The 23117-nt window shown below is 33.0% G+C and overlaps 1 protein-coding gene and 1 long non-coding RNA gene across 11 annotated transcripts; one reads left to right on the forward strand and one right to left on the reverse strand.

The window, feature by feature from the left end:
* Positions 1–12596: 12596 nt before the first annotated feature.
* Positions 12597–15904, forward strand: LOC145101282 (uncharacterized). Of its 10 annotated transcripts, none has more exons than XR_013705578.1 (8): positions 12597–12804; positions 12896–13651; positions 13759–13978; positions 14038–14118; positions 14212–14312; positions 14384–14527; positions 14598–14702; positions 15085–15904. It is a non-coding gene; the product is annotated as an uncharacterized LOC145101282 (long non-coding RNA). The 10 variants fall into 10 exon arrangements; XR_013705579.1 differs by having other exon boundaries at positions 14384–14473; XR_013705577.1 differs by lacking the exon at positions 14384–14527 and having other exon boundaries at positions 12896–13125; positions 13558–13651.
* A 417-nt stretch (positions 15905–16321) lies between these two features.
* On the reverse strand, positions 16322–18453 carry LOC145101281 (F-box/FBD/LRR-repeat protein At1g13570-like). Its single transcript, XM_079038461.1, has 5 exons — positions 18381–18453; positions 17258–17868; positions 17071–17181; positions 16833–16988; positions 16322–16750 (listed from the first exon to the last, which is right to left on the reverse strand). The coding sequence occupies exons 2-5, from the start codon at positions 17837–17839 to the stop codon at positions 16403–16405; spliced, it is 1197 nt and encodes a 398-aa protein (XP_078894587.1). The 5' UTR covers positions 17840–17868; positions 18381–18453; the 3' UTR covers positions 16322–16402.
* Between the last annotated feature and the right edge of the window lie 4664 nt (positions 18454–23117).

A 23117-nucleotide genomic window follows, 5' to 3' on the forward strand; every position in this document is an offset into this window, starting at 1 on the left:
GAGGCGACGAAGAGAAAAGGAAAATTAATTAATTGGGTGCTTTCGGATTTAGCAACCAAACCGAAGGAGATAGGAGGTCTCGGAGTTGGATGCTTTGATTCATCTAATTTATCCCTTCTCGCGAAGTGGTGGTGGCGTTTAAAAAATAAGTGTGATTTGTTTTGGTTTTCCTGCATTAAAGCAATCCATAACCCTTTTCTTATTGATGGTAAGTTAATGGCTAAAAAGTCTATTAAAGGTGTGTGGCTGGATATTTCACAGATTAGCATGGATCCTAATCTTTATGATATCTCTCTTTGTAGTCTTTTTAGCTGGTTGTTGGGAAAGGAGACTACACATTCTACCGCAAAGACTCTTGGTGCGGAGATGGTGTTCTAAAGGACATTTTTCCTAATCTCTATGCCGTTGAAAACAACAAGAATTGCTTGGTGATGGATAAGATCAAAAATGAGGTTGATATGAATGTTCACTATTGTTAGGATTGGAAAAGAAACCTGAAAAGGGATCTTGAATCTAATCAACTCTCAATTATGTGCAATCGTCTCGCTAACTTTCGTTTTACTGTGAATTATGAATGGTGACAGATGGCTGTGGACAGATGATAATGGTGATATTTTCTCTGACAAATCTCTTAGACATCTGATTGTTGTGAGATTGAAAACTGGTAATTATGAGGTTTTTAAGTGGGTTAAGTGGATTCTAAAAAAGGTTAATTGCTTTATTTGGCGTTCATTTAAAGATCGAATTGTCACTGCTTCAAACCTAATTAAGAGGGGTATTATCGTCACTTCTGCATGTTGTCCGTTTTGTTGTGAGGTGGAGGAAGATATCAATCACTTTTTTTTTCACTTGCAAGTCCTTCTCTATGGTGTTATCGAGGTGGCTATTTGACTGGTCTTCAATCCTTGTTAATCAGCCATGTTCAAAGGTTGACCTGTTGGAGATGATCAATTCGTGTACCAGCAGCAAAAAAAAATGCAGAAACTTAGATTGTCTTTGGTTTATACCACTCTCTGGTTAATTTGGAAGGAGCGTAATGCAGTTGTCTTTAGGAACGTCATGCATGCTACCATGGTCACAACGGATGATATTAATTTATTTACTTTCAATTGGATTAAGCATAGATCTAAATGTACTTCTTTAGATTCGGCTACTTGGAGCCCTTCTCCCATTCTAAACTGTTTCTTGTAATTTTTCTCGAGCTTCTCGCTTGAGTTGCTTCTTCTTTTTCTAATATATTGCTTGTCGTTCCAAAAAAAAAAACCATATATATTGGTATTTTTCTGGATTAAATTTCAACTTTATTTTTTCCCAAAAAAATCCATATATTTTTACTAATTTTCCCAATTTGGCCCTTACTATTGACTTCGCCCTTACATTTTCATTTGTTTCCTTTCAATTTGGCCCTTATATATTTCTATTTTTTGGGATTAAACTTCAACTTTGTTGTTTTTTTTTTTCTAAAATAACCCTTACATCTTTGTTATCTTGGAAGATTTCGACATTTGGTTCCATAATTTTATGGCAGATGCTCCCAGCTTCACTTCATGATGGTTTGGAGTAAATCTAGAGAGATTGTGTTGTAAATCTATTGTTTGACGATTTCATAAATTTATCTTTCTTGTGGCATCATCGATGTAGTGAAGAACATTGTAGGCGCATGTGAGGATCTAGAAAATTTCAACACCAGTTGCGTAACAATCACTAGTTTGATCAAGGGTTATCAGCAATGAGTTTTTGAAGTTGGTTATAGAGAAGAAATGGTGAGAGTTGTTATTGTTGGCTTCATTATTTCATTAGGAGACATAATGTTCAATGATAAAAAAAGAACAACCCCTCCCATCTTATTCTTCTCGTCAATGGCTGATATCCTTTTTCCATTCTACTTTTTCTCATCTTCTATCACAAAAACCTATGACTCCCCAACGATATTAAAAAAGCCAATAAGAACAACTTTCACCCTTCCTTCTCTATAACCAACATAAAAAACCCATCAATGTCAATAACCCTTCATTGGGTTGAATTTTTCCATATCACTACATGCGCCTACAATGTTCTTGACCAATCATCAAGCCATAGATTTACATGACCATCTCTCTAGATTTACTCCAAACCATAATGAAGTTGGGAGTATTTACCATGGCATTGCTAGAAATCTTCCAAGATAACAAATATGTAAGAGTGTTTTTTAGAAAAAAAAAAAAAGTTGAGGTTTAATCTGAAAAAATGTATGGGCCAAATTGAAAAAAATGAAATTTATAAGGGCCAAATCGAGAAAAAAGGAATATATATATATATATATATATATATATATATATGTATGTATATATATATATATATATATATATAGGCTTAGGTTATTTTGTTTTTACTAACTATTGTGTGCCAAAATACACAGATCTGGACCACTGGATGGATAGAATCAACAATCATGATCTGAGGATCTATGATATTATCATAGGGTAACATATATTATATAATCACACAAAGTTCAGCAAAAGGGTATTTTGGTTAATTAACCTATTTTAAAAAAGGAAATTTTCGGGTTTTAAGGGATCATTAATTCTCTTATTTTTTAAAAATCTGAATTTATTAAATTAATACTAATTAAATTTTAATATTATTTTTAATAATAACCGATTTTATTCTGTCAGCATGACAAAAAGACAACAATAAACTAGTAAATATATTTGTGGTTTTATTCTTGTAGAATATTGTTTCATTCAAGATACTTTTTATATTAAACATGCTTACAGAATTATACAACATATTATCAAGAATAACATTTTCTAAACAATACGAATTACATTTATTCTTAAAGATTAAAACTAAAAATGGTTAAAATAGAAAAAAAAAACATCAAAATCCAAAAAAAAAACACTAATCCATTCCAAAAGAATATTATTGTTAAGAAACACTTTATACATTTTGCAAGAATACACTCTAGTTCTCCATGTTTTTTCTCCTTTTCCACATCAATGACAGTGTCTTCAAAACCTAAATCCACAAAAAAAAAACATAATCAACTTTCAAATATTAAAAAATTCGGAGCATTCTAAAAGAATAACAACTATAAATTCTGATAGAATGTAGTAGACATCAAACAATTGTAATTTTTTCTAACAACATGCATTACTAGTTATTCTACTAGAATATGCTATCGTTATTCTAGTAACATGCATTACTCGTAATTCTACTAGAATGCATTACCAGTTAAACAAATATATTTGTTGTTAATAAAACATTCTTAAAGACTTTTTGACAGAATGCATTTCTATAAATAAATTCTGACAAAATACACATAAGTTTTAACTTATATTTTAATAGAATTTACAACATCTTTTTTTTTATAAAATAAAAACACCAAAATAACATAACTATACATATTCACATCAATTCTAAAAAAATATTTCATTTCTATTTATTGCTTAAACTTCAATTCCTTAAGAAGTCTAACAAAATATTATCTACTTTACTTCTAACAAAATATTTCAACACAAGTATAAACATGTTACCTTAACATATTCTAACAAAATCTTCCCAATAAGTCCAACATATCAAACCTGCCTCTTTTACACAAAAACTTTCTCTTCTTGACATTATATCAAACACTTGGAAGACATGTTTTATTATCAAACTATATCACACTATTAATTTAATTTGGCAACTATAGCTTGGTCTTTAGGTGCCAAAGAGGGAATGTCTTCTGTCACACCCCCTAACCGTCAAAAAACAATGGCGGAAACGTCCGGGGGTGGGTGACGTCATGCGCAGTATCACAACAGTTGTATCATAGAAAGCAAAGTAAACACAACCATTACATTACAATATGATTATTTACATCTGTTTGAAACCATAGTTTGTACATAACAGTATATAACAAAGGTAAAAGACGTGACTCCAAAATGCTCCGTCTTCTCCAAAAGTTGGCAAGAGTACCTGTCTATTGTTGCCCTGAGAATACAAGCAGTTTGAAAGAGTATCAGCATAAAGCTGGTGAGTTCATAAATATTTAGTTTTGGTGAAAAATGTTTCTTTGATCCTTTGAAATGTGTTTCCCATGAAAATCCTATATTTTCTTATAGAAAGTGTGTTTGAACATCCATTAGTTACTTGTTGAACAATCTGTTTATAAGAAATCGAGTTATCCCGGGAAATCCTATATTTTCCCTTAATAGCTGATGGTTGTTTATCTGTTCTAGTATGAGGTGTACAAGTATCTACTATACATATATCGTTAGACGTAGTTTTCTTGAAAAACCCAGTTTGCTCCTTGTGAGGTGTATTAGCCTTATTACATAAATAAAACTAATGTTTTAAAAACCGGTTTGAATCGGCCGGTCGAACCGGTTGGACCGAAAACCGAGAGAGGGAGCGGTTCAACTATCACCGGTTTTACATTGATTTCTGAACCGGATTGAACCGGCCGGTTTTTAGAAAAAACCGGTTGAACCGGTTAAACTGAATAAAAACGCATGAAAAAGAACCATTTACATAATAAACTTTGGTGATTTTTTTCAAATCTATTTAGTTTTCTATAAATAAAAACATATGGTAAATGTTTTTATTCTTTTGATGTGTTTGTATTTATCAAAAACTATATTTCGTTTCGGTATTATACTTTATTTTCTTTTTGACGTATATGGATTGATGTAAAGCATAAAAACTTATGATTATGTGTTATTTTAATGTATTTGGATTCATCTACAATTTATTTTTATGTTAATTTTTAATGTTTGAACTTGTAAACATCAAACTCATAATTTCTATATGTATGTATGTGTAGGAAAATAGAAAAAAATATGAAAAATATAGAAACCGGTTCATCCGGCGGTCGAACCGGTTAAACTGGTTGAACCGGGAACCGGTCACCATACCGGTTCAACTAAAACACCGGTTTTTAAAATATTGAATAAAACTAATAAATACGTGGTGAACTAAATCCTAAGGGTATTATTAATCCCCTCTAGTAATCAAATCGGTTATTACTATGAGGTTAGTTCACTTGTTTCATTATTACAAAAGTAAATTACTGTTATCTAGGTTGCGAGTGTCATAACCGTACTTAGACTTGATATGGCACGTAACGGGGCCAATACCTTTTTATGACTTTTTCACCCCTGGACTTGTTGGTCCAACTGTAGCTAGCAGTAAGGTGCGAGATAGTCGGTCCCGTATAGATCTATACACAACAGTCACGTTCTCCCTCCACGAGATTCTAGTTACAAGTGCTAATCCTACACCCTGATTCTGTGGGGGTGTTACCAAGGACGTGTCTCCAACTTTAGACTAACAATTTACAAGTAATAATATTGAAAATACTGTTTATGATCTGTATGAATCCTTTATAAAATAACACATTTTACGATATGATTCACGAGTTCATTGCTTTAGTTTTGAAAACTGTTTCTACGAGTTGATTTCTTAATTGTTTGGTAAAACTGTTTTCTGTGTTAAAAGCATTCTGAACATAAAATAATATACTTTGAGCACAAGTTTCCTAGTAATTTTGCTTGTATTCCCCCCTGAAAACATGGAAAACTAGGAAAAAGCATAGGGGTATGAACTCTCAGTTTAACGTAGGATTTGAGTGTACGATCGGGATGAGTGCTGAGTGTCAACTGATGTTTCGTACTCAAGTTGACCTTATTAACATATGGTAACACATACACGTATTAGATGAGGACATAACACTATTTTTTATGGAAGGAAACCACCTTAGGGACTAGGAAACACTTGAAACTAAGTGTTAGAATCACACGTGATTGAAGATGGGGAGTTTGCGGCCGTAATCAGGAGTGTACGGTCATGGGTTTGCGGTCCAACATGGTTTACGACCCATGAGTTTGCGACCCAAGTGTTTGCGGTCCATGGGTTTACGGTCATGATTTGGGTCGATTTTTAGGTGAAAAATCAATGGTTTCTAGTAGATATCAAGCATATATGGTAGTTACTTACTGTAAGAGGCGTGGAATGAGGTTTTTAGCCACCAAGAACTAGTGTGTGTTCTTGGTGAGAGAGAAAATCTAGACAAATGATGAGATTAATGAGGTAGGAACATGGTTTTATCACTATAAAAGAGATTGAAACACAATCAAAGTGAAGAATCACTTACATTCTTGAGGATTCCTTGAGCAAACTTGATAGTTGTAGAGAGAGAGAGAGTAGAGATAGAAAGCCTTTGCAGTATGTAAAGTGACAAATGAAGGCCATATACCCTATATATAGGGTAGAGTTTTCGCCAAAGGGTGGGGTGGGGGTGTACGACCGTAAACTCGAGTTTGTGGCCGTACACTCCTATCGAAGGGGTGTTTGGCTCGGATGCTATGCTTTGACTTGGAAAAACTCGTTCTTGGACCCAAACCTCGATTGTACTGAGTTTAGAATATTTAATTAGACCCGAGATAATGCTGACAAGAGCAGAAATAAATTTTGGATTGATTTATTTTTAACGGTATGAGCGGAAGAAATTTCGGGTTGTCACATCTTCAAGAACTAGTGGCTTTCTATAACCTAAGGAAAGGTTAACCCAAGAAAATACCAATTTGCTTAAAAAAACTAGGCTATTTTAGTTAAGTGACAATTTATTTGCCATTTCTCATAGCACAGAAGAAAAGAGAGAAGCTGGTTATCCATTCTATAACCTCCAACACTAAGATGTTGTGTTTCTCTACTAAATTCTCAATTTATGTGGTGGATATAAACACAAATAGTAACATCAACCAAACAGAGACTAAAGTTTTGATGAATTTTGATCTTTCTACAAGCAATGAAACTGTCAAAGTTAACCATATAAGTACCCTACCAATGTTCATCACCTAATTTGAACAATTGAAGCTCCTAGTTCTAGCAATCACTTTTAATAAACAATGGCCAAGATACGCATCGCCGGTTAGAAAACAACAGATAGTGACTGATAAATAAATCTTGTCGCTTCTCCTGTATCGATTCTCTCCTACTCCACATTTCTTCAAATAAACAACTAAAAAAAATCGAACATAACAGTATGACAAACAACAAGTTCAACAAATCTAAGATGATTCGTTGACTTCCTGGTGATTCCAAACCCAAAGGGTTCATATAACTTCAAAACTAATAAAAAATTATTTTTTAGAGGGAAATTTGATTTAGGGTTTCCTGTAAATAACAAAAAAAGGAATGGAGTAACAAGAAGATGAAAAACTCAAAATCGGATTTGAAAATCTTACAGACGGGGTGTGTTGGCGGATGACAGCGCATGAGGTGGGTGTCACTGGCGAAAAGGGGAGGGAAGCATTAGCCATATGACGATTGTGCTGATTTTCTTGGTACTCGGATAATGGTGAGAACAATTGGCCGATCCATGATAGGTTTATGGAGAGGATTCCCGATGAATTTTGGTGGAGGTTGCAATGGGAATGAATTGAGGAATGAAATAAATTAAGGTATCGATTAATGAGTTGAAAACGAGATCGGCGAGGAGAGGAAGTGGGCGGTGGTGACGGTGATGGTGTTGATGCCGATGATGAACGTGTTCTACCACACACACGACTAGGTCAAATATATTTACTTTATATCCTTAATTGCAGGATTTCAATCAAATGATTTCCTTAATTGAAAGTATTAAATGTCCAAAATACCCTTAAATGATTTATTTTATTATTTGTTATTTCTTGAATTCTCATTGGTGCAGTTAGACACACAATAGTTGCTAGAAACATTTGAACCTAGCAATATATATATATATATATATATATATATATATATATATATATATATATATATATATATATATATTAGTTTAGGCTCGCGAGCCCACTACTTGAAGCTCGGCTCAAGCTCGTTTAATAAACGAGCCTCATATTTAGGCTCGAGCTTATTTAATTCGATCTCGAGTCGAGCTTTTAACGGGTCGATCCCGAATAGCTCACGAGTAGCTCAACTCACTTACACCCTAGATACGAGAGAGAGAGAGAGAGAGAGAGAGAGAGAGAGAGAGATGAAGTATTATATGGTCGATCTCATTAACAATATATGTCTCAGTGATTCAGTGATACACAGAGACGGTTTTATTTGGGTGCCCGCAGTGGCACCGGCAACCTCTGCTTTTTCTGTAAGCAGTGTAAATTTTTCGATATTTTTTTATTTTATTTTTTATTTTTTCTACTTACCGGCAACACCTACTACGGACCGACAACATCTACTATCAAATCTTGCGTCCGTCCCTCGTGATATATATACAAAGTTCTGATATCAGACCCTGTATTGCAACAAAAAATGGAATATGGCAATGACAAGCTTATATTTTTTGACAACTCCCATATCAGATGATACATTAATGAGCCTGTCATCAAATACAAGTTTTGGCTTGCCTGTCGAGGAATACCTCCATTTTTTTGACAAAATGGTTGTCTTCAATGCATCTCTGATTGGCATAAAAGTCAAAAATAATTCAATTATATCTTGATGGAGAGTGCTGATTCTATCCAACTTTGCTGTGGATGAGCTTTCATGTCTTAACAAGGTTCGATACTTCACAAGGCTGTAAAGTAGAATTAAATATGAATATTTGCTTCAAATGTATATGAATTGGTTAATTCAAACCAAGATACAACTAAAAGAACGAAAAGACAAATATACAAATGAAAAACAAACATGCACATGATCAGTAATACTATCTTAGATATATTTCGTCTAACTACTAGAGTTCTAAATTCCTTATTATACCCATATGATATGGTCACCACAGTTTCAATATCTATATTACAATACATAATTCCCAAATTACCTATCTATCCCTCATAAGCATTATATAATTGCTATAGCATGTGATAGGGCTAAACTTTTGCCTTTTCTTTTAAATGGTCACTAAAGCTTTTTTTTTTTTTATGTGCAGTGTGGCTCCTTAAACTTTCAAATTTGGAGTTAAACAGGGAAATATCCCAAAGTAAAGGGGTCGCCTGGTAATCTTGGTGAGCTAGCTTTGAGATGGCTTTTTGGTTAACTCATGTGACGATGAGATGACATCCATATGGATTTTTCTGTTAAATGTATTTTTTATATATTAAAAAAATATTTTTTCTTGTTCTTTTCCTGTTTGAAAAATAGTTTTTTAAAATCATAAGTCCCACCATCATCATCACCACCATTGTCCACCTCCCACCACCAGATTCCTTTAATCCATCATGAACACACCAAAAAAACTCAGAAAAAAAATGAAGGAATTCAAAGCATAAAAAAACCCAGAAAGTAACTTGAAATGTGTTTACCAAATAAAACAAAATCAAAAACATGGCACTTGATGAAGATGGAGGTTGAAAATGGAAGACCTCTACAAAACAAGTGAGCGCTTCTTTTTTGGAACGATCCAACTTATTTTTATCCAAAATTTCTACCAATTTCAACATTCAACATAAATCCCTACCTTATTCGAACCCTAGCTACACAATTTTATTTCCTACAGGGAACCAAAAGAAAAACAATAGGTTTTACCTTCAATTTCGGTCTCGATATATCTTTCTCCATCTAAGATACTGCAGCAAGTGGCGGAGCCAGAAATTTTGATATGGGGTACAAACATTATCAATATATATTCGATGTAGTTATCATATCCCAGACATTAAAAAATATGGTACAATATCTTAAGCTGAGGGTACAATAACATAAAACATGTTTACAAATAAATCTTTTTATATACATAAAACAATTTTTTTGGGGATGCTGTAGTACCCCAACGCCCCATCTAGCTCCGTCATTGACTGCAGCCTCGATCTTCTCTATACTTCTTGTTTATGTTTGGCGACTAGACACCTCAGAAACTAGGGGTGGAATTGGTACGGTACGAATTCATTTTTCTCTAAACCGTGTACCGTATCAACTATAATTGGTATTAAAAATTTGATACCGGTACCGTATCAAGTATACTTGGTACCAATTTATTTGACTACCAACAAGTTTGGTTGGTACAAATTGGCAATGGTATATATCAACTTCTTTTAATTTTCTATTATAAGATTTAAAAATAAGCAAAGACATCGAGAATTTGATGTGTAGTATAGAAATTAGTTACATAGTTCTTTTAGTTTACAAAAGAATTCTACTGAAGTAACGCTAAAGTAACGTTTTAATATTGTGCTTTAATGTGGTAATAATGATTGACTAATACGACCAAATGACTAATATAATGTTATTAAAACTGCAAACACTAAATACAATTAACAGTTGATATATATATATATATATATATATATATATATATATATATATATATATATATATATATATATATATATATCAAATGAATTGGTTGGTACGGTATTACCATGATATTCTAATTTTTATATCATTACCGTACCGATATTGATTAATTGGCTACCAAATATATTAGCTACCAAGTTTCTTGGTTCGGTTAATTGATAACATGTTTGTTGGTTTTCCATAGTACAATTTTGCCAGCCCTACCAGAAACACCCAAATGCTCTCTTTTCTTCCGATCGACTACTCTCATGATCTCCTCCCTCTGTCCCATCTATGTTCCATTTAAGTTTTCTATTAATTTTTTTTCAGAAAAATGAAAAAGGAATAAAGAGATCTACGTGGATGTCCATGTGTATAAACGTATAATTATGCCAACTAAATTCTTCTCAATCGCATATAAAATTCAGGTTATTATTAAACTGGGAAAAAAGAATTCATATTATTCTTTTCATATGTAATTTAAACCAAAAGACAAAAGTTTGTTAGACTATACTAACAATTGCTCCAAATTATATGATGTCATTATTATCATGAAACGTCTAACACACAATTAGACAACTATAAAGAGGATAACGTTCCTCTCCCTTCATGATTAAAAATGTAAATTTTTGATAATATCTAGCTACCAATAAAAAGTGATGAAATTAGGTTCGGTAATATAGTAAATTCAGATATAATATTGAAGTGAACATGTTGGCTATATGCCTATATCATAGTAATAGAAACACAACACAGTTTGTCATCAAATGTGATAACAAAACTATGCAAAAGTTTTTTTTTTAAGATCAATTGGTAATTTGATTTCGCTAACTCAAATCTTTATCATCTACCTCCCTTCACAAAAGACCAAAAACTTCATGTTTTTGGAACTGAGTTAAACGAAGAAGCATAAGAAGGGTGTATGTGAGACATCATGGAGATTGTCCGAAATGTCCATTGGTTCATCATCTCATGAATTTCTTTTTGCAAAGAATAAAAAACATACATAATAAATATCAATATAAATATTAAAATAAATATTTATAAACAAACAAATAAAATATAATAAAAAAATACCACATGCCAAATAAGCACCAAAATTGGTAGTTGTAGCCGGTAAAAATGGTATATCTAAATAAAAAAGTTGGTTACTCAAATTAACGTATAACAATATACTTCAATGATATTAAACTTGCCATTTTGGGCAAACTACTTAGTAATTTAATTTACGAAAATTTGTATTTAGGGCATGTTTGGCAATGAGTTTTTTGGCTGCTTTTAGGAGCTAGAACCTTAACTTTTTTAAAAAAGCTCGATTTAGGGGAACAAAAAATTTGTTTGAGAGTATGAGTTTCAAATTTTAATTTAGAACATAAACCTTTTAATTCAAAAGTTATTTCAAGTGATTTTAAAGTAACGTTTCAGCCTATTATAACAAAAGTACTATGTTACCCTTAAATGTTATGTATCTTTTTTTTCGGATGTAATTTTATATAACTTTGCAATTTTTTTTTAAAAAAAACTGCAAATATTTTTTGCTAAACATTTCTATACAAATAAAAACACAACTTCCTGTTAAAAATCAATGCTACATATTCTAGCTTCCAACACTAGCTTCAACTTTAACTTCGGCTCCAACTGAAGCTTCATCTTCCTCCAACCATATTTTTACCGAGCATATCTTTTGTCTATCAAAATATTTATTAGATGATGAAAAATTTGAAAAAGAATCCTTGGTCATGTTGCAAATGACATTATAAACAATTTTCCGTTAACGGGGCCTTTTAGACAACATTTAAGGTTGCCGTGATAATAAAAGTTTTGTGTAGCCGATTAGCATTCATCTAAAAAAACATGTTTTAACTTCAGCTAGATGGATTTCCTTATTGTAAGGTGTTTTGTATTTGAGACCATGCATGCATATGCATTTTCATTATGGAGAAGCTCTAATAAAACAGAAGAAACACAAGGTTGCACTACAAGAATAAGCATCTATAGGGACGAAATCCATAGGGACGACAATTGTCGTTGCTATAGTCTCCCTGTAGAGACGACATGTCGTCCCAATAGAGTTGACCATCTTTTTTTGACTTTTGAAGGTATAGAGACAACTACTCGTTTCAACATATTAAGCGCGAAAAGAAATACTCGTTTCAACATATTAAGCGCGAAAAGAAGTGGGTTTGGCGCATTCTTGTAATAGTTGTGGAGACGAGTTATCGTTCTTATAAATAACAAAAATTTCAAATAACAATTTTTTTAATCTATTTACAGAAAAGAAGTCATTTTGAGGATAACTATACGGACGATTGTCGTCCCTATGACAAAAATATATATTTTTTAATCTATTTAACTGGAAAACGGAAGAAGGAGTCGTTTATTTTAGGTTATACAGACGACTTATCGTCTCCATAGGTTCACATCAGAGAATCCCTCTCCCTTTGGTGGTCTCCGATCTTCTTCTCTGTTCCTCTCTCAGGAGGCTATTTAGGCTATTTGCTCACATCATTTGTCAACACTTGAATCATCTCCATTTCTCGTTCGTTCAAGGTTTTTAGAGCTCAAGAAAATCTCCATTCTTCTTTACAGGTTCGTTCAAGCTCATGCGCATCTCTAATTTTTCTATGTTTTTTGTTCCTTCTTCTCCGTCCCTAACTTGTGATATTGTATGGTTTCATAGTTGCTCTCACATGAGACGTTTTGCTCACATCGATAAGCAAATCTCCATCTCTGTTTCTCGTTTCCCAGCATAGCTTCTGCGATTAAAAGGAAATTTGATTTCTAATTACTGACAACCTCATTTTGCTATTGAGGACGAATATCGAGATATTGAGCAACATCTAGGTCCTGACTAGAGTTGGCATCTGTTTGAGCAACATCTGCGATTAATCAGGTTGCTCTAAGCTCGATGTAAGAGTAGACTTGTATAAATTACATAATTGGTGCTTGTGATATTGGATTTATAACTAATACTGATACTGAAATCATGACTAAATTTGTTTAAGTTAGCTTGTTCTTGTTGGTAGGGTTGTCAATTTGGTACTTCATTTTGTTAATTTTGTTTTGTTTATTTACTTATTCTTCAAATTCGTATGATCCTATCTGCAACTCCATAAATTAATTTCCAATTTTAGTCTTCGAATTATAAATTTCACGGATATGTTTTACTCGATTGTAAGCTCAAACTGTTGTGACTATGGTTTGATTGTAAGTTCAAACTGTTGTCCATTCTTTCATCTATTATTCGGTATATAACAGGTTGTTGATGTTATCAAGTCTGTACTTAATATGCCAAATTGTTTATGTAAGTTAACTTTTAGTTACTTATATGGTTGGTTTAAGCTTTAGGATCCTACTGGTGCAGTTTCTGGTACTATTGATCACAAAGTGCTAACCAAGGGTGAATTTGGAAATGGTATTTTTGATGCTCCATAAGGTATGTTGTGTTTATAGTTATCCATATCTTCGTACTTGTACAAAATCAAATTCTAGTTTTTGGAATCATTTTAAATTTATAAATTTACACCAGTTTTTTTTATCTAGGTTTCTGTGTTATGCATATGATGATTTTTAATGCACATCTGCACACCCCTCCTGTCATTATCATATATGCAAAACTTCTCTTGGATGTTTTTCAAGATGAGGGGATTAATTTGATAGGTATGAGAGAAGATGATGATATAATCAACAGTTCCAGTAGTGCATACGAGACACTTTTATGTTTGGTCTTGGTGGGTCCTTTACAAAGACATGGGTTTTCCAGGTATACGTGATTAATTAAAGGTTCATTCAAGTTTATGGTAGCTTATACCAACTTTACAGATCATAATTCATCAATATACAAAATTCAAAAGTCTTTTTTGGGACACCTGAAGAACAAGAAGCACTTGCTAAGTTGCTGAGGTTTAGTGATGTTAAAATTAAAATTGAAGCTTTCTATCTTCCTTTTTAATTACAATTTTTTTAATTATCAGTTATCACCTTCTGTTATGCCAGGTTGAATCAATGACTGGGTTGGGAAACCCAATATAGCTGGAGAGGAGTTGCTAAGTAAAGGAGTCCGAGCAAAATAGGTGATCATTAAAATGGGATAAAAGGTAACATTTTATAAGTAAAAAAGAAACAACACAAATAGAGAGCTAGTTCTGATTCCACCTTTTTGATGCAGTGGACAAAAGCTTGGATTTTTTTTTGTCCTTTTCATTCAAGAGTCAGAAAAATGCTCAAAATAAAAACTATAAAAACTTATCAAAAAAAGGTAGTAGAAGAGTGCCCGCATACAGGGACAATGATTGCCCACTGCATCAAAAAGGTTTTCTTTGAGGCTAATTTAATAGTTCTAAACATCTGTCTTTTTGTTGTGTAATCTTAATTCTTGTCAGTTATAGTGGAGATACCTGATGAAAAAAACAAGAAGAAAAACCTACCACTTTTGAGAAGAGGAAGAAATATAAACCTCCTCCTAGAGAAGAGATCTCAAAATCCAGGTACATAAATGTCTCTTTGGTATTATGTATATAATGCAACTTGATTTTGAAAAGTTAAAAATAAAAATCGGTTATACTTTCATTATTTTACACTTAACAGAAAAGGTAAAAACAGAAAATGGCAACTGTTTTATCAAATTAGCGGTAGTGGCTTATTTGAGGATGATTGTTTTTTGAACGATAAAAAAAGTATAGTTGTTTAATTGTTGTAGAAAAAAAAATAGTTTAGTGGCTAAATTGATGAAGCCTTGAAGCTTCTTTGCTTTTCTGTATTTTAAGAAAAAACATGTGGTGTAGTTATTAAGAAATTAATGTGGTGTAGTAATTTTGTATCCATGAATATGATGCTTATGGTTAATGGGGTGGGATTATGGTGATGCAGGGAAGAGAAGAGAGAAGCTCTAAGAGAAGCAAGAAAAGTTATAAGTACCAAAAAAAATGTCAGCTCATGTATGGGCAAACCTATAGAGACGACATGTCGTTTCTATAGGTGTATTTATAGAGACGACATATCGTCTCTACAGATACATCAACCACGACGACCTGGTGTTGCTATAGGATGACGACTGTCGATTGTATCTCTATCTATAGAGACCACCTCTTGTCTCTATAGCTGTATCTATGGACACGACAAGTTGTCTCTATAGTGGTATCTATGGAGATAACATGTTGTTTTTATAGATGAAGCTATAGAGACGATTTGTCCTCTCTATAGATATAGTTATAGAGACCAGCAACTTGTAGCGACGAACCAAAATTGGATGACATGTCGTCTTTAAAGACAACCTATTGCGACGATAGTTTTAGTGACGACCAAAAGGATCTGTTGCGACGGGGCTATGGAGACGAAAGCCATAGGGACGACTTGTCGTCCCAAACATCTATAGGGACGACTTTTGAACCTATAGAGACAACAATGTTCGTCCCTATAGGTCCCTATATGAGAAGCCTGGGCTTGGCCTATTTTTTATAAGCTACACACGCAAAAGCAGAGTTGTCAGCAGCACGAAACAGCAAAACAAGGAGTCGATCGACATGTGCATTTATGGTTTGCCATTTCTGTAAATTTAAGATCAGAATCGAAATAATCACATTGTGTTTACTTGTTCAAAGCAACAAATGTATTATATTGAATATCAAACTAGACAAAATCATGACATGCAACAAAACAAAGCGAACAGGATCAATGAAAACTTCAACAAGTCGCATATTTGTACTCCAAATTATTGTTTTAAAATCAAGTTAACAGATATATTACAAGTATAAAAGGAATCATAATCAGAGGAAGTGCATGTAAGTTTTTGATTTTGAGAGAAATATGACAAATAAATTTACCTCCAATCTTCTTTTCATCTTCTTCGATTTGGGACAGACCAAACGGATTTGCTATAGGATAGAAAAGGTTTCTGGTTGGTTCAAGTAAATGGCTAATTTATAGTTTTGGTTCCATCATTTCAAATTTAGACTGCATTTACACCTAAATTCAGTTTTTGATTTTTTAAAAAGGGGCCGGGGTTATATCATTGGAAAAGCAGTTTTATAGACATGTAAACTCTTACTTGTGTTTATATATTGGTCGTCAAGCATCAAAATAGAGGAAGATACAACGAATTTGGGAATTTAAAAGTAATCATAATCAATCCAAAAGACATGTAAACAGGTTCAAAATAGATAATAAAGGCATTGTGTTTTAACAATCCTTATATTTCAACAATTAAACTTGTATCACTAACACTTAACTGCTTTGCAGGCAACGTTTTCGGGCGTTCGATAATTAGCTTGGCTTCTGGTGATGCACGTGGAAATGAATGTAGTACCAAATCTCGAAGCATCTTAACTTCTTCGTCAACAGAAACAGATGTACTGAGCTTGATTCGTGTTTTCTTAAGCAGAGGCGACTTACCCATTATGAGCTTTACAAATTCCATCTCAGAAGCATAGTTATGGAAACTTGTTATCACCAGTTCTTTAAGATGATCCAACTTAAGCCCAAAATAATCTTGAGGATCAAGCAAAGTAGTGCAAGTTTGTGCAACATAACGAATCATCTAATCAGAAAACATGTCAAAATTGTCAATAAAATTATGAATATTCATTACCAACATGTGATAACATATAGTTTTCATTTACCCTCAAGTTAATTTTCTCTAAATTCGGAGAGCTGTTGATCACACAGAGAGTGGAGGAAATCTGATCTTGTTCATGAAAACACACTTGAAGGACAAGTATCCTCAAGTAGACTAGTGAAGTGGGGAGCTTTTGTGACATAACACCTGCATAGAAGTCCTTTAACCAAATCCCAGAACATTAATGATTAAAACAAATATTCTTGCATGAGATAAAAACAACCAAGTTAATTATATATTACCTTGTTCTCAAACCAAGAGATGTTCACAACTTGAGCCGATGGTAAACACGTAAACAACTCTACAAATGTACACTTGTTTCCTCCTGTAAAGTCTAAACAATCATATCCAATCTGCATAAATACATTTGTAAGAAGATATTTTATATTACGAAACTACATGAGTCGTAGTTATATGGACTTTATTTACCCATGTAAATTCCTCAAGTAGTGGGCAACTGATAAGGAATCGCTTCAGCATAGTGGCATTGATGTCAACCTCATAAAATTTCAGGCTCTTCAACGTACTAAATCCATTAAACGTTGATGGAAGCTCAATTATACAATATTTGAGAAATAGGTGTTCTAATCCTTGCAATGAAAAGAATGAACTTGGTAACTTGTAGTATTCATCGAATTGATAAACTTCAAAAATGAATTTCTTGATATTTTTGCTCCATGAAAGATGAAGTATTATCTGGTCAATCTCATTAAAAATTTCTTCATCTGAGATACAAATACAAAGTTCCAATATCGGACCTCTGTGTAGCAACAAAACATGGAATATGGTAATGACAAGCTTATATTTTTTGACATCTTCCATATCAGATGATACATTACTGAGCCTATCATCAAATACAAGTTTAGGCATTCCCTTCCAGCAATGCCTCCATTTTTTTGACAAAATGCTCGTCTTCAATGCATCTCTGATTGGCATAAAAGTCAGAATTTTTTCAATTATATCTTGAGGGAGATTGCTGATTCTATCGGAGCTTTGGCGTTGAGCTTTCATAGTTCCTAAAGGTTGGATACTTCACAAGGCTGTAAAGTAGAATAAAATATGAATCTTGCTTCAAACGTATATGAACTGGTTACTTCAAAGCAAAATACAACTAATATATAGAACGAGAAGACAAATATACAAATGAAAAACAAACATGCACATGATCAATAATACTATCTTAATATATTTTGTTTAACTACTACAGTTCTAAATTCCTTAGGTGATCACCACATATATCTTATATCAATGTTACAATACATAATTCCCAGAGTTACATGTGTCTATCCCTCCCAAAGCATTATATAATTGCTATAGCATGTTATATGACAATTAGACAATTAGACATCTATGAAGAGGATAACGTTCCCCTCTCTTCATGATTAAAATTGTAAATGTTTGAAAATATCTACCAAATATATAAAAAGTGATGAAATTAGGTCCGGTGTTTATAGTCGATAAAGATAATAACGAAAAGAACAGCGTAGTTATATCAACTGTTAACACAACTAAACTTCATGAAGTTGAGATAATCAAAAGTTTGAAAGGAAACCTGAATGGTTTAGCTCTAGGCCCTAGGGTTCAGATGGGTGGGACTTTGGGAGTTGAAGTCTTGAAAGACCGCCGATTACAAGAATGGAAGCAAAGATATGGTTTATATGGCGGGGTTGTTATAAATGTCTATTTTGTATATTTGATCCCTCCTTTTCCGACACTGAACTAAAAAGGTCCCTTTAAGTTTGCCCCTTTTTTTTGTATTTCTTTTAGAGTAAAAGAAATTAAATTGTTTTCTATCTTTTAGCCTACAAATATTCATACCTATTAAAATTATGACCAATATCATTATTTTATATATTTTTTAATTATCTCATTAAGAGTATATTAGAAATATATTAAATAAAATTAAATTGAATGGATCATATAGTTTGGCCAAAATTTCACTTTTGGTCCTAGTATTGACTTTTTGTAACGGTGGTTCATGTAGAGGATTTTGGTAACACAATGCTCTCGTTACCTTCTATATTCCACCATTAAGAAGGTATTTGAATAAATTAACTTATAACTTATTAGCTGATTGCGGTTGGAATAAGCAGTTTTTTACAAAAGTGTTTGGATTAGTTTATTGTGGTGGGAATAAGCAATAAACTGATAAACATTTTTAAGTGTTTGACAAACAAAATAGCTTATATGAGTAAAATGACCAAAAATAGCTTCCTCTTATATGTTGACATATTTTTCTTATTAAAACAAAAGAGTTTTGCTTTTGAAATAATAATAATAATAATTTTCTTATCCAAGAACTAAAAAAACATTTATCATGCAAACCTATATTAGACCATAAATTTCATTCTAGATCCATATTATCCATCACACATAGTTATAACCCATTCCATATTATCCAAAATAGTTTCATGCTACTACATTAAACCATAAAATGAAAATACAAAAGAGTTTCAAAACAAATCATACGTCATTACGTGCATGAGTGTTTGACTTTAAGAAAATCTGTCCTGCAATCATATTGCGTACTGCACTCATATGCATATCGTCATTTCGACGTTGTACACTTAATACTTCGTCATGTGGCTCAATACCATCATCGAGTTCTTCATCATTGCGTGGAATATAAGATTCTTCTTGCGCTATTCGAAATGTTGCATCACCACTACCGATCATTCTAATGTAATTATGAATCACCATTGAAGCTAGCAAAATTTTCACTTGGGTCTCGAAGTCAAAATTTACATGCATATCTCTTGGTAACACCCATCGAGCCTTCCAGACTCCAAAAGTTCGTTCAATTACATTGTGAAGTGACGAATGATAATAGTTAAATTTTTCTTTGAATCTTTTAGTTCCCGCACGGCACGAGTCTGTCTACGTCTAAAATCAAGAATATGATAACAGATCTTCAAACCTTTGTGGGGAGGAAGATAACCTTTTGTATTTGCATATCCGACGTCTACGAGGTAAAACTTACCTATAGAAGTACAAATAAAGCATATGATTGTTATTCATTTATACCGTTTGAAAATATAAAACTTCTATTAATAAATAATAATACTAAATTCGGCTGGAAGTGTAAACTTAGCTTCACGTCTCCTTCGTGCTTCATTAAAAATTCTCAGGTCATGTGCGCTCCCCTCCTATAAAGCCCATGCAAAGGTAAAGCACATGTTGAAATCACATGCTGCCATAATATTTTGAGTAACACATTCTTTCGTCCAATGTATTTGATTTGGTCATGTTGCGGACGTTGTGGAACAGAGGCCTTCATGTGTGTTCCATCGATAGCACCAATACAATTCTACAAATTCAAAAAATATAATAAGTTACCAATTATTTTTACAATTACACAAATTCACCATATAACATAACTTTGCAATAAAATAAGTACCTTGAAGTATGGATAATACCGAGGGTTATTTAAAACATATTCTGGTATAGTTTTATTGTAGTTAGCATTTGGTTTGATGAGGTCCTTAGGTTAGCCACAACATCCAAGACTTTATGAAAATGCCTATGGATTGTTTCCCCAAAATGGTTAAAGAACTCTTGAACTAACCGATTTCCACATCAATCCGCTAAGTACAACATGAAAATACCAAAGGACTCTTGAATAGATATACGACGTGATTTCTTTAACCCATAATGTGAACCAAGATCCCTACATAACATGTTGAAAACCCAGACACATAATCTGAAAAGTTCATAACATCGTCTCTCATGATCGTTAAGGATTTCATTGATAAGCATGCTTCATGTGCGCGAAGATGAACGGCAACGTCTACATATGTATTTCGATTTATGAGTCAATAGTAACCCTTTCACAGCAAGCCCACATAAAAGAAGCGTTTGAATCTCTTCATTTTCTTTAATTTCATCACAAGAGTCATTACTGACATATGAGTCGTCATTGGCCATGAAATATCTTGTTAGTAAAGGAAAAGGAAAAAAGGGTAAGATGGAGATTTACCACCTACTACATAAAATCATGGCAAAATCATGGAAAAGGAAACAAAAGTAAAATCATGGGGCAAGGCGAAATTGACCCCAAAACAAACATGAAACGGAATTGCGTTAAAACAAACACAAAACAACCGTTTAAAGTCAACGCAATAGATAAAAGGATAAGTCTAACACAAGACAACCGTTTAAAGTCAACCTAATATATAAAAGGATAAGTCTAACACATGATATCAAAGTAGAGTATGTATTCAACTACTTCTCTTTCTCTATAAGCCTCTTGAGAAACTCCATCTTTGTTTCATCAGTCTTTGGAACCATAAAATTCTGGAAAGTTGGCTTCTTTAGAAAGATCTCTAATGCTTCCAAATATCCTATTGAGCCTTCTTCAAAACCCAGGAAAGTAGACACAATTTCCATGCAATCTTCTGTTGTCAGTGAGTGTGTGGTCTGTCTTGAGGTCTGAGTGCTCCTTGTTAACAAAACATCAAAAACAGTGTCCAATATCTCTTCATATAACAAGCTTACCATACTTTTTCCTTAAAATTTTCTTTTGTTGTCATGCTTGGGAGTTAACTTCTTTCCCCTCCTTTTCTTACTAGAACTATCATATGTGAGAAAAGGATCAACATCATCAAATAAGAGGACTTCATCACTAGGTTCTTTTCGATCCGTAATATCCACAAATTATACATCATCCGGAGTGCTACTGTCGCCAAATTCGCAAGGTACCTTAGTCTTGTCTCCAAAAGATACGGTATCCCGAAATAAAGCCTTGTAATATGTCTCATATACCTCCAAATTCTTATCCTTAAACTTAGCATACTCTTTATCTTCCTATATGTAGAAAATGAGAATATCACGAGAATATCACGAAAAACACAATACAAATAATAAATTGCTAGATAAAATTTATAATTATTACCTTTATTTTCTCATCCCACTATTCCTTTCATGCTGAGATTATATTTCTCACGGGATCAATTGAAATTCCCGTTTCTAGTCTTGTTAAACGGTCATAATATTTGAACTCTTTCCACATAATGTCCCATTTGTTTTTCTTTTGATTTCTGTCCAAATCTTTAACTATTCATTCCAAAAGCCTCTTACATAAATTTTGGCACGCGATCTTATTGAAATAAGTATCCCCTCTATTCCTGTTTTTTAGCTCGTTCATACATTCCTCAAGAGACCCTTTGAATGTATGAAGATCCCAATTAAATCTATTTGTAACTTTCAGTTTGGGTGTATCAATACCCGCATCATGAACATTGACAGTGTCCATTACCTATATTGAATCATGGTAACGAATGAATAAAATTCTAAACTTTCACCCCTAATGTTGAATCAAAACATGCAAAGGAATTTATAAATGCAAACAAGAATTACTAGCATCAATAGCAGCAAATAACAACAAGAATCAAGGATGAAGAAAAAAAAGAAGCATCACAAGGGCGAGTTTTCTGTAGCAGCAAACAGGTAGAAGCAAAAGAAAAAAGAAACACGTAGAGGAATTTGTAAATGTAAACAAGAATCACTAGCATCAATAGCAGCAAATAACAACAATAATCAAGGATGAAGAAAAAAAGAAGCATCACAGGGGCGAGAAGGGAAGTAGCAAACAGGTAGAAGCAAAAGAAAAAAGAAAATCACAGGTGCGATTTATGCAAGATGAAAAAAATTTGATGAAAACGCAAACCTGATCGTCGATGGCTTCCAGGTAGGGGTGAGCAAAAACCGCACCACACTTAAAAATAACCGAAAAAACCGCATAAACTACAACTGATAAACCGTAACCGCAACGATAACTGATGGTGAGGTTTTCTATTTTTCAAAAGCCGCAAATTTGTGGTACGGTGCGGTTATTAACTTTCAAAAACCGCAAAAAAACCGCACCGCACCACGTATATTATAATATTATATACAATTTTTTAATTATTAATACATTAAAAAAAAGAACTAAAAGTTGAGTCTTTGAACTGAGTGGGACTTCTCAAAAAAAAAATTCCACATTGTTTTCCCTGGCCTCACTCACGCACTCACACTCAAATAATCAATATTGCCTCCTCCTTAACTCGTACTTTAAAATATTTATTGTTAATTACTAATGATTTGAAGTTTTTAAGATATTAGTTGTTTGTGATTTAAGTTAATTGTATTATACGTTATGATTTTTTTAAGTATTATTACAAGTAACATGTTTGAACTCTTAAAACCATTTAAAAAACTATTAATTATTCATACGAGTCATGCAAAATCATAAATGGTTAACTGCGGTTAAAATCACACAAAATAACCGCACTAAATAACCACAACAAATCTA

This window comes from Lactuca serriola, chromosome 4 (genome assembly GCF_051521515.1).
Source record: "Lactuca serriola cultivar US96UC23 chromosome 4, Lser_US96UC23_V15, whole genome shotgun sequence".
NCBI classification, from domain to species: Eukaryota; Viridiplantae; Streptophyta; class Magnoliopsida; order Asterales; family Asteraceae; genus Lactuca; species Lactuca serriola.